The following is a 13305-nucleotide window of genomic DNA, read 5'->3' as shown; positions in this document are numbered from 1 at the left end:
GCATCCACCCCATCGTCTTTATCTCTTGATGTCTTGGCCATTTCGTCTTCAAAAAGTCCAATGGCGTCCTCCCGGGACAAGCCCGTTAACTTGTCTTCACCGAACTGTTCCCGGATATATCCAAACAGCGTTTCCTTTTCCGCACCATAGAGCTTGGTGCGCACTCGGGTGAGTGCCCTCTGTCGTTCTCCCATCTTGGTGGTTGATCTTTCTTGCAACTTGACTTGACGTTCCCGGCTGAGCCCCCAAAATGTAGCCCTTACTCAGGGTCCAAATACACGTACTGGGAATTGTCGCTGCAAGAAAGGAAGGGAGAAACTTATAATTTTGTGACAGAGGTTCCCGAAACTCGGGTTTATTTCCCCAACAAAATGGCTACTGCCTACATCTAGATTAGGCAAGAATAACGTAATAACAAACACATTTTTCCACAACAAGGCATCAGTGGAGTCGGAGCCGCCCAGAGACATGGAACAGACCATGGAAATCTAAGGCACAACCAGCAGAAGCCAAACCCCGGAGACTACAAAGTCTGGATTCCCAACCGCCCCTTCTTGTGACATCAATACCCTTGACCCCCAAGTCCAATCCATAGAGGTGACTCCACCTTACACAAGTTGTAGACAAAGACATGTTAATATACAAACATGAAAATAATGGGTTAATCCCACCAACCAGGCCGAAGGAAATTATTCCTAAACTGGCCACACCTTTAAGGAGAAATGGAATGAACAGCATTTTGGTCACAGCCCAACCTAACTCACAGGGTGAAACCATAAAATAAAGGGCGCACCTTAATCGCCCAGCAACTTGGAAACAGAGTATAATCTCACACTAGACTATCTGTAGCACAGAAAGGGTTAATCATTACTGGACTCACAAACAGTGACCTCACAAGCTGTTTTTGTAATCAAGTAAGTCCAAAACCTTCACTACAAGTTATCACACAACCTTGAAACAACCTATAGAAATTTAGGCGATCTTGTCCTATACCTATACACAATGTACATTTGCACATGAACCAAAAGTTCCAAAGTTTACTCAACAGTTTACTCCAATTCAGTCTCTTTGTCTTGAAATCATACTCATTACATTTATCTACACAGCCAGGTCTAAACCATGAAAATAACTAGCAATAATATATCTTATAGTCTGGACTCACAAGTCTTTAACTCTGGCTTAGTTACTTAGAAGGAATAACAAAAAGATATTGCAGCCAAATGTAGCAAACACAATCAGCATCTCAAAATATTGTCACATCTCTGACCGTCAGCTGCTGCCACCGGGCGATTATCCGTTAAACTAAACAGCGCTCTGGCTGACCCATCTCTGTGCCCTTTCTGACCCTTATTCATGGCTAAAATCACATGAATCTGACATACGAGTACGACACACAGCTCTGGGTGGCCAAATCAACTACCACAACCACTCCAGAGTGGGCGTTACTTAGATTAACCTGACTTTAATCGGCCGAAACTAAAGCGCGGGAATAAAACCCACGAAAAGTCTGGCCGGCAACCAACCGCGATTGTCACCGCCACTTCAACTGCTAAATATCGTTCAAAAACACGAAAATTGCCCAAAAACCTGGGCATCAGTTTGTACTATATACATTTATCTGTCACTTTGGCCCAGATGTTAGCTTACCTGCAAGAAAGGAAGGGAGAAACTTATAATTTTGTGACAGAGGTTCCCGAAACTCGGGTTTATTTCCCCAACAAAATGGCTACTGCACCGCGTCTTTCCCAGAACCCACAAGGCCACGCCCAGGTGCCTGTTGCTAAGAGACCGCGTGCGGCACAACTCAAATTTTAGGGTACCCCCTTTTAACCTCTCCGTCACACCGTCACATTGACAAGGAGAAACTCGGAAAACCGTGATTCTAGACAAAACCCTGATCTTTTGATGAGCTGGAACACATTCAAAATTGTGAACCCACAACTTGAAGGCATAAAACTGACACAAGGCATTGATTTCTTGTACTAAAAATATATTTTATTATTCGATGAACGCTCTGATTGGCTAAATTGGGTCACGTGTCAAACTCGATCGTAGCGCCTGCATTTAGCAGCGGCATAATAAAGTTGGGGATTGCTGGTAATGAGGCTGTTGGCTTCTGAGACGGTACGAGAATTGCCTCGGTCATGGCAGCAGGCAATTCCCATCAACTGCATGCTATTTTGCAACGTTTTAGTTTTACAGTATATTTGATAGTAAATAAATGAAATTAGTACAGAAAAATCGAGTTGCCTTGACGGGGATCTTGGGATTGCCGGTCCACTGCTTTACCAATTGAGTTGTCGAGGTTCCGCGACATGTTGTACTTTGTCAAGGGAACTTGATTTTTTGTCTGTACTTATTTCATTCTTTTTCACTATGAGCCAATGTTAGCAACCTATATTTATCATTTACAGTATTTCAGTATAACAACTTAACCTTATGAGTATTTTGATATTTTAGATTTACTTGCAGCAATGTACTGCACCATACCACCGATGAGGGGTACAAGACATGCATTGCCGTATTATAGCAATAATAACTGAAAGTGGCTATTGTTGGCTACGGTAGTTGCTTATGTTAGCCAACTTGTCTCAAGGCAACTTGCTTTTTATGTACTTCCTTAATCTGCATTGTTTCATAATCTTCATAAGGTATGTACAGATGTGAGGTCAGGTGGGTATGTACGGCCACATATATAAAGTACAGGAGGTCAATTGCACTTTATATGCAATGAAAGAAGACTGAGGGATTTTATTTCGCAAGCATATATAATTATATTTTATTACAATATAAGCTATATATAAGTATGTTCAATAACAAATTTAAATATATGTAACATTTATCATTTCATGACCGACCAAATACTATGATGAAGAGCTGGAAAGAGCCAGCATTTATAAGACCCTTGAAAAGCCTGTTGATCTCCACCACCCACCACCACCTCCAATAGGTGCCTCATGCACCTGAATAGTTCAACAGGGTTGATTTTTATTACCTTTATAGTTGTTTTGGCAGATAGCAGGGGCTACAGCGTAGTATGAAATTGTCTGCTATCTCTTCCAATTGCCGGATTAACTTCGAATGTGACATGCATATCAGTTATGAATGGGCAATATTGTGTCAAAATGAAATAATTTTGTCTTCAATTGAAGACCATGGCACGGGCATATAAATCTAAGTTAAGCACCTTTTCTAATTAAGATACTAAAATAGCTTATTCAATCTCAAAAAAGAGAAAGTAAGACCTATTCTACAAGAATGCACCCAGTATAAACCCCATTACCATCTTATGAATTCTGGGGAGATTTCTGATGTCAAGAGTACTGTCCTCTGAACAAGGCGTGGGTACTAATGAATTTCTGATCAGCTGTCCAGCATCGAAGTACTTCAAGAACTCAACTGAGGCAGTTCAGTATTCATACGCGTAGAAAATCACAGTCTGTCCGATAATGACCATGCCGGTTCATTATACATGTAGAACAAGGATCCAAAAACTCTGACCTGGCGTAATTAACTGAACACAGTTACTTCTTCTTTCTCTCCTCAACTTGAATCCAAATTTCATCAGCCGAAGTCGTGACGAGTTGATATAACGGCAAAACAACTTGGTCGTCCACCAGCTTGATTTTGAAGCGACTGAAGAGGATCGCCAATGCCGTTGTTGCTTCGGCGTACGCAAATCGGTATCCTGGACACTTTCTCTTCCCAGCGAAACCAAACGGACTGAACGAAAGGCGATGGCGACTTTTAACATTTTCAGAGCTGAATCGATCGGGGTCGAATCTAAAATCAATCAATGAATTATGAATACTTTTAAATGAAAATTAAGTGAGCTGCAAACGAGTGATTAAGATTACAGTGACCCGAAATTTAAATCGCAGGCGACAATACACGCTTGTTTGCGATGGTTATCGCAGGTCGAGAAATGGGATTACAGCCGATCTTTTTTCTGGGATTAGACAACAGGTTCAGAGAATATGGACGCTTTTAGACCACCGCATCTGAACTGGAGCTATAAAGCAGACCATTCTATAGTCTACACCATATTAGTCTATAGACTATAGGCATTCTGTAGACTAACATGGTGTAATCTAAACTGTGTTTACGTACTTGTTTGGATTAGGCCAGACTTCTTCATCTTGGAAGGTAACACCAACAGCTTGGATCACAGGCGTCTTGAATAAAGAATTCAGTTTTTTAATTTGAATGCCATACCCCTGGACTCGACTGACTGATTCACCCAGCCGACAGGACGTAAAAGGTCAACTGCGACAGAGCCATGACTACATGTCAAGGAGTTGCAATTTAACCAATCAGCGGCTGCATTCCATCCACAATGAAACCTTTTCTTATCATGGTTTGCCCATGTGCTTTTGGAGTCGTACTTTAAGTATGTAAGATGCGCATCTGAGGGGGAGAGTCAAGAATCCTGGAGGTCATTCGCATTACAGTTTTACAATTCGTTTGCGTATAATGGGGATCCTGAAGATCAGAAATGTGCGTATAGCATGGCCCCTTAGTGAAAATCATCTGAATTCTCAGTCACTGTTCACAAAATATTCGTAGTCATGAATATGTAAGATTTGAATTTTGATGTGAAGAATACTTACACCAGGTGGAATGACATGACCACCGAGTTCGGTTTCAGAATCAGGGTCATATCTTGCCGCATAAGGAGCCAGCACAGCACACCTCATTGTTTCATCTATCACTTGGCGAAGATAACTATAACAGAGAAGTGAAGTTATATCTCCGGCCCAAGACTGTACGTGCATTTTCTATTTCAATTTTTTTTCTGCAATATAGTTGCGTTAATTAGGACTCAACGTCAACCTTACAGCCAACTGGCCCAACATCCTTTTCTGTAGCATCCTTTTGGATTTTACATTGTACTTACATGAGTGCAGAAGCGTTTTCACTGTCAACATCATCATCTCCCAAGACTGCCTTGATTTCTTCATAAAGCTTCTCTTGGGCGTCAGGGTGCGAGGCAAGGAAGTAAATAGCCCACGACAAAACTATAGAAGAAATGGACGGTGTGGAACAAGTCAGAACGAAGTCGATATCAACAGCCCTACATCACCCTATGGTTTTCATGGCTAATTAATTTTGAGTTTCTGGTCCATAATAGTGATGACTGGGTAGTTCTTCACAGATGTCCATAGGTTTTTTTTGGCCGGAAATACTGATATATTACAAGTAATAGGAAAAAGAAAGACGTTAAACTTACGATTTCCCGTCGTGTGGAATCCTCCGATCAGGTATGTTATGGCGTCGGATCGGAGCTGTTCGTCCGACATATCTGCCTCGAGAAAGGTGTCGATGAGAAGATACTCATCACCAAGTGGGGGGTTCTTTCTGCGGTGCTTGAGGAGCTCATCACAAATATCCAGCAGGATTTTTTTGTCTGCAATGTGGGTAAATAACAAGCGTTAGGAAATGGAAGAGGGGTACGGTAAATGACGGTAATACTCAAACTACTAGGTGACAAAAAAAGGATTAGATACTTTTGATTTTTAATAAATCTCATGATAGCATTAAAATTTTGCAAATTTTAAGCATGTAAGGTTGAATGGGGTAATTGTAGTCCCGGTTTATTTGTACAATTAAACCGGGGCTACAATTACCCCATTCTACCTTATGTTTGATCTCATTCTTTGTCATTACTGTTAATCTAGAAACATTTTCCAGAATTCAAAATTATCGATTGATGACGGGTAAAAATCGAGCATAGCATCTACTTAATTTGCCAGAATTCAAAACTGTCGAATGCAGTGGAACAAAAAGTGAAACATAACACCTACTTTCTTCGAAGCGCTTTTGCGTTTCAGCATCTTGACTCGTGCTCGTCAGCCGTCTCTCCATTTCTGTCCACACCTGGAAAATGCAATCACGACAACATATAAGCTTTGACAATAACATCGCCAAATGATTAAAGAACCCACGTATGCCAACCGTCCAGACCTGGAGTACGACGGGGGCGGGGGGGGGTTGGAGATACTGAAGGCCAAGACAAATGCGCCACCAACATGATCAAACATTCAATCTCACAGTGGTGAACTGATAAACGAGGTCATTAGATCTTCCTTGTCATCCCTTCGACATTCGCCTTGATTTTCAAGATCAAAAGCGTATAACCTTTTTTGTGACACCCAGCACTTACAAAATCTTTTGCCATCTTCAACTTCTGCACTTTCTTTTCATCCTTGAAGTAGTCACCAAAGGAGGCCAGGGTGATGGACTTGATTGCAAACGAAAACATGTAGTTTTTGACCGGAATGTGTTCCTCACCGACGAGGTTCCCCCACTTATCCGCCAGCTCATTCGCAAACTAAAATGGAGAAAATGCATCGACATACATCACGGACGCAGGCCTACTACAATGAAAAGGTCAGGGGCCATTGCGCTCATCGTATAGACATTTGGTGGCTTAGAATTCATGCTGTTTAAGAAACTTGCTACATTTGTTTAGTTGATAGCAAAATGAAAATTTTATGCCATATAACCTCTGTGACCTTGAAAAGTAGGTCAAATTAAAAACCCATGTGACACATATAATACTGCATATGATGGTAAGATATACCCATAAAATCAGATTGGTGGCAGTCGGGCAAGAAGTAAAGCATTAAACGCATATCTAAGGTTTTCAGATTTGGCCCCCTGCTGGCCAAGCAGTGAAAGTACTAAATTAGGCTTCTAAAGGCCTACTTTAGTTTACCAACCTCGTTGAAGATCGGGTACAAGCATTTTATAACGCTGTGACTGTAACACTTATCATACGTGTTACGTCGCATCCTCCCGTCTGCCTTATTTGCAAACTCTATCGACATTGGTCCGATGAGTGGCTCGAATAGTTTGAAAAGAGATGCTGAAAGAGAAAAAAAGGAATGTACAGTGTCGTTTCTAAAGAAATTATTGACCACGAGGAGTGACATATTAGCATATTAGCGACATAAAGACCACCATATTGACCCAGTGGCTCCTAGTTCCCTATTGTAAATTTGAGATGATGAAAAACAAGTTCATCCCTCTCCCCCTCTTTTAAAGAGATACATGTACGATGTTCGTAGTTACTGGTGGTCCAGGAAAAACAGAAATGCATTTGTACACAATGCTGTAGTGCAGTATAGTGATTGTATATCTGCCAACAGAATGGCACTGTTCTATCACCGTCAAGTCAGTACATATTTACACAATCTGAAATTTTCCAAATTCAATGAATAGCGTACGCCTTTAAAGTTCATATTCTGAAATGTTACTATGGTTTTTTTTGTAAATGATCACTAAAGGCTTATTAGTTTTTCGTGAAGGTGAATTCAATCGCTCATTTCATCCACTTCATGCACTTACGAGGCCTATCGAAGAGTCCCATCTGCTGTTGGAAGAGATCCACCTTGGCGATGCTGATGACGAGCTGGTTGCCCATCCAGAAGGAGGCAATCGAGCCATACTTGTCGTGAAGAAATATCAGGAATTCATGGAGGCTGCCGGCCGCGGCGATGTCCGCCAAGTTTCCCTTGCTGAAAATGAAGGAGTCAAGACAATAAGAGTTGATCATGTAATACAAAACAAATGATACTCTCTTCATAATGTTTCAACTTCATAATGTTTCAAGAGCTTTAGCAGGGCCCAGCACTGCCTTTCTAAATTTAGTTTTTGCACTGTGTTTTTTCTGCCATGGTCTGCCTGCTTTCCAACCACTATAAGCAGGTTGTTGGGGTGACAGGTTGAACCAGGGGACACCAAAAACTGACAGGCTGCCCCAGGGGTCGACAGGCTGGACCAGGGGACACCTAAAACTGACAGGCTGCCCAAGGGGCCGACAGGTTGAACCAGGGGACACCAAAAACTGACAGGCTGCCCCAGGGGCCGACAGGCTGAACCAGGGGATACCTCAAACTGACAGGCTGCCCCAGGGGTCGACAGGCTGGACCAGGGGACACCAAAAACTGACAGGCTGCCCCAGGGGCTGACAGGCTGAACCAGGGGACACCTAAAACTGATAGGCTGCCCCAGGGGCCGACAGGTTGAACCAGGGGATACCTAAAACTGACAGGCTGCCCCAGGGGCCGACAGGCTGAACCAGGGGATACCTAAAACTGATAGGCTGCCCCAGGGGCTGACAGGCTGAACCAGGGGACACCTAAAACTGACAGGCTGCCCCAGGCACCGACAGGCTGAACCAGGGGATACCTAAAACTGATAGGCTGCCCCAGGGGCTGACAGGCTGAACCAGGGGACACCTAAAACTGACAGGCTGCCCCAGGGGCCGACAGGTTGAACCAGGGGATACCTAAAACTGATAGGCTGCCCCAGGGGCTGACAGGCTGAACCAGGGGACACCTAAAACTGACAGGCTGCCCCAGGGGCTGACAGGCTGAACCAGGAGACACCTAAAACTGACAGGCTGCCCCAGGGGCCGACAGGTTGAACCAGGGGACACCAAAAACTGACAGGCTGCCCCAGGGGCCGACAGGCTGAACCAGGGGACACCAAAAACTGACAGGCTGCCCCAGGGGCTGACAGGCTGAACCAGGAGACACCTAAAACTGACAGGCTGCCCCAGGGGCTGACAGGCTGAACCAGGAGACACCTAAAACTGACAGGCTGCCCCAGGGGCTGACAGGCTGAACCAGGGGACACCTAAAACTGATAGGCTGCCCCAGGGGCCGACAGGTTGAACCAGGGGATACCTAAAACTGACAGGCTGCCCCAGGGGCCGACAGGCTGAACCAGGGGATACCTAAAACTGATAGGCTGCCCCAGGGGCCGACAGGCTGAACCAGGAGACACCTAAAACTGACAGGCTGCCCCAGGGGCTGACAGGCTGAACCAGGGGACACCTAAAACTGACAGGCTGCCCCAGGGGCTGACAGGCTGGACCAGGGGACACCTAAAACTGACAGGCTGCCCCAGGGGCCGAAAGGATGCTGGGGTCAGCAGCCTGTTGCAATACAGGGTTCTTCGTTTTAGGGCTAAATAATGCATACAATCAATCCCAAAAAGTTAGGGGTCATCGCGCGTGTTTCGCGGCATCGCCTATACATCAGAGACTGTCAGCGACAACCCACTCTGAGGAAATGCTGGAAAGCCCTGGCAGACTGAACTTCTAGTGGCAGTGTTACCTGGGATCAGTTGGTTCAAGGCCTGGCACAGTAGTTGGCTTACTTCGCCCCTGAAATATGAATAAACGGACTATTTCAAGACATGAACCGTTATGTGCATGCGCAGGACTTCCAACTTTGGTAGCAATGACTGTCACAGCAATGACTAGTCTACATACAGCCATGAAGCTAGCCGACATCTTTTTGTTGTTGCTTGTTGCCATGGGGAAAACATGGTCTGGGTTCCGAGGGCTGATTTGCACACATTTTGATGTGTTTAAGCATCTACAGTCATTACATTTATACTGATTTATACTATAATTGCACCCAAATGATTATTAGCGCGCAAGTGGTTTGATACAAAGCAGGGCAGCCTACATGTAAGCATATAATTGTCTTGTTGATGACAATTTAATGGATAATAAATATGATGAATGGTTTGATATATTATCATCCCATCTGGAATATGGCCTCATTCTTCGACATTAAACAATCTAAAAGGCTCTTTTGGCATAATTACGGGAATTCATCCTTGATTGGTTGATGAGTGGTCAACTACGAGTGGAGACTAGTCGGGAGAGGCATGTCAAAAAAGTGACATGTAGGCCAACTGGACAAACTCAAACTACTGGTCGTCTTGTCAGATAGTATGCGGTCATGTGGCCTTTGTTTGCTGGTTTGATGGGTCTGGGTGGCCTTCAAAGTCCCCTCTGGCTCTGACAGTGACAGGTCATGAGGTGAGAGGATATCTAACCTACTGCCCTAAGCATGCTGAGTAGGCCTAGGCCTACGTCATTCCTGGGGCTTGTATAGTCGAATGAACCATCGACGTATATTGGCTGAGACAATGGGATTTAGGCCATATATACGTCGATGCAAGGATATCAGAAATACCGCGTAGATGAAAGCACGTGGAAATGCACATTTGCATATCAAAGAACCCGGAAAAACTATGTGCAAATTTTATAAAAAGGGAACATGTATCTACATAATTTACCAAATTAATGTATTCTTTATGTAGCTGTACAGTGTTTATATGCACCAATTTCGAATTCAACTAAGAAATAAAGTCATATTTGGACATTATTGACGAGAAAATCGCAAAGCCGGCATCTTCTACCGTCAATAATATTATCAGTGCAGTGCCCTAGTAAGCGCGCAGCGCCTTTAGGTTGGGGGGAAACCCCCCAAACCCCCTGGTTGGGAACCTGCTATAGTTCCTTCCGCCAATTTTTTGTTTTGATAGTCGATTTTCTCCGGGTATCTCTTTAGCAGTAACTCAACTCTCATCACAATAGCCAGCAAAGAAATGGAAAATGTGCCCCCTCCCCCTGGTAGTCTGCCACTCTGGCAGATTCATATGTAATGTGCAAGCTCTAGTGAACTCACGCAACTGTCGACATAGGTAGCCCCCCCCCCCCCCGCCCCGTCCTTCTGACATGATTTAGCCAGTGCATTGGGGGGGAAGGCACCCCCAAACCCCCCATTGGCCTCTCAATAAGTCCTTCCGAGCTGCTTACCCGGGGGCGCTCGAGTGGAACCCCCGAACCTTCATGATAGTACATTCCTGTGACACGTTTAACTCAGGGCGAGGAAGGGGTACCCCTTTGATGGTACCCACTGGTGGCTTCCCTGAGGCTGAGACGATTGCATCTTGTTGTACCCGGGCAACCAATTCAAGGGGCCAGGGGTCAGGTTTTTCCCCCACCAACATGTTGCCGAATGGTAAATGCATAAAAAATTGGTTGGAAAGGGTTTTTGCAGGCCAAAAGACTGGAAGACACTTGACTCTTGAGGAACACCAGACTGCTGACCAAAGAACCAGAGGAACAAAGAACCCTCTTCATATCTGGGAGCATAAAAACCCTGCTAGCGAATATTGATTATTCTTAAGGAAAAACCAGAAGATCTGCAAAACCAATGGTACCCCATAAAAACATACATTACTCCATAATGTGTCTTCGGATCCCACCACGGCCCATGTGGTATTCGATGAAAAGGTTTATTGCAATCACAAAATTTTTTTTTCTCGAAACGCCTGCCGGACAGAGACCTCTATTAGCCAGCGTGTACATTCTGTGTACATTTTAATGAATATAGGTTGGTGAAAAAAGTACACCAAGGGTGCTTTAATTCCCACCAAATTTTATATGTGGCTTTTATCGGAATAATAATAAAAATTCAAAACATTCCAATACCGATTGCCTGAGAAAAATTGATTTGTGTACAGCATTGCCATCAAATCGTCACTCGCGGACTGATTTGGGCCTATTAGAATACAAGTTCTAAACTTGCCAGTGAGACAATATTTCCTTAAATTAATTATCAAAAAGTATATCCCTGTTATGGCCTGGCTCTGTAGATTGAAAATCCACCAAAGATTGAAGAATAAATCCACTTTTACCCATCACAGTCATGTATTTACCACAGCTTCACAGTTCAGTACGGACTATGTGTCACTTCCGCCTGTGGATGAATACATGTCTCTGCCCTGCCCGGTTTTTGCTTGATTATTGGGGTTTACATCTTTGGGATATTATTACTAATGTATCAAAAATCAAAACACATATGTCGGGGGAAACCCCCCGAACCCCCCCAGAAATTGAAGTTTGATTAAAAAACAGTGAGAATAATCGTGAGCTTCTCTGGCGGAGCTCAGAATAGTCGAGTTACTTTATTCGCGCGTTTATCTCTTTTGGCTGACCTTTGGTGACATTGAATCGAATCCATGGACTTGAAAAACATTGCTTACATTGGATACGTATGCACGTTAACCATAGTAGCGCTTCGCAGAAAAGCCTTCTGCTGCGCGCTTATTATTGTCACGTGCAGTTATCAATCTCCTCACCATGCAGAGAGTCGTTCTTTACCCAAGTCTTTCACCCCTGGCAGCAATATGTGAGGAGGTGACCGATAACGATTAAATAAAAACAAAAATTACATCAAATTTCTCAATAGGGTCATTCCATTGGTGATTGATAATATTCTTTTGTAATTTCAGAAAGATAAGAAAATAAATCTTGATGCTCTTTTTTCGTCACGGTAATTTTGACGAGGTTAAAAAGTGCGCCATTTTGCACAAAATGGCGCCGTTGTTGTCAGCGGTTTACACATGTAACATGCAATGACATGTTTTCGCGAGGATGTGATCTCTAAACCTATTTTTAGACTGTCTGAAACGAGCCGTCTACGAAATCAAGTAGGTTTCGAAACTGCCTCCAAATTCACTTCAGATTTTAACTAATTTCCGTCTATCGATTTGGCTTTAAAATATGTTTTTCATCAACCGCTAAGGGTACTTGTTAACATGGTAGTGTTTTATAAGTAATTCTTGTTATGGTTTAAGCGCATGCAGTGTGTTTATTACGTACTCGATACGAATATGTCTTTTCTGAGTAATGGCCGCTGATAAGAGAGTTAAGACGGTAAAAGAAAGCTTCTTTGAAGTATTTTTTTCTTTTATCGTCTTAAGTTTTAAGACTAGGGCTGGTCTTTTTTTCAAAAAATTACCTCCCACTTTATACAGTAAGAGTACTTTACACGTTTTACAAATGCAAAGAAGGGTGAATTAAAACCATAAACTTACCGGATACAAGTAGACAACCAGACCAATAAGTGCAACTACAATTGTCACCGCAAATATGGCAAAATCCAGCATTTTTTACAGAGTTCTGTACGCAAATCTATTGCAACCTTCACATGGTACTTGCGCAAGGAGGATTCCGCGGTGACGTCACATCACGTGATCACATCCCATATTACTGATCGCTATGGCGCTGATCAGATTTAATCTACTGACAGCACCAGCACTGAACACATCTCTACGTCTCACTGTCTGGTGCGCTCCTGTACACAAAAACACAAACAAGACATGAAACATTGCAATACCTAGTATGAATTCTTCCTGTGTAAAATAACATTTACAGAGCAGATTAACTTCGCGTGGCCAAAGTGCGGAAATAATGTCTTCGCTAAAATACACTACGAAATACACTAGGCAATGCAATACGCGATACACGGCAGAGATGCAGTTGAGTTTGTTATTGTTTTGACTTAGAAGCCCGCCCATATCATAATATATTCACGTATTTATGAAGTATGAACTCACTTCTGTCCCATACAACACTAAGAACCGTCAATTTCTCCTTAAATCATTACCGCGGTAATACTAAATCACGACCAATCATGACCAATCATGTCC

General features: G+C 43.3%; 1 protein-coding gene across 1 annotated transcript; it reads right to left on the bottom strand.

Annotated features, from left to right (window-relative positions):
* Positions 1–1978: 1978 nt before the first annotated feature.
* LOC135487696 (cytochrome P450 20A1-like) lies at positions 1979–12838 on the bottom strand. Its single transcript, XM_064771741.1, has 11 exons — positions 12691–12838; positions 9126–9175; positions 7351–7520; positions 6723–6868; positions 6164–6331; positions 5805–5877; positions 5231–5407; positions 4898–5018; positions 4611–4725; positions 4111–4175; positions 1979–3783 (listed from the first exon to the last, which is right to left on the bottom strand). The coding sequence occupies exons 1-11, from the start codon at positions 12760–12762 to the stop codon at positions 3525–3527; spliced, it is 1416 nt and encodes a 471-aa protein (XP_064627811.1). The 5' UTR covers positions 12763–12838; the 3' UTR covers positions 1979–3524.
* Between the last annotated feature and the right edge of the window lie 467 nt (positions 12839–13305).

This window comes from Lineus longissimus, chromosome 5 (genome assembly GCF_910592395.1).
Source record: "Lineus longissimus chromosome 5, tnLinLong1.2, whole genome shotgun sequence".
NCBI classification, from domain to species: domain Eukaryota; kingdom Metazoa; phylum Nemertea; class Pilidiophora; order Heteronemertea; family Lineidae; genus Lineus; species Lineus longissimus.
The sequence above is the reverse complement of the archived record's forward strand: the minus strand, read 5'-3'. Positions and strand labels throughout refer to the sequence as shown.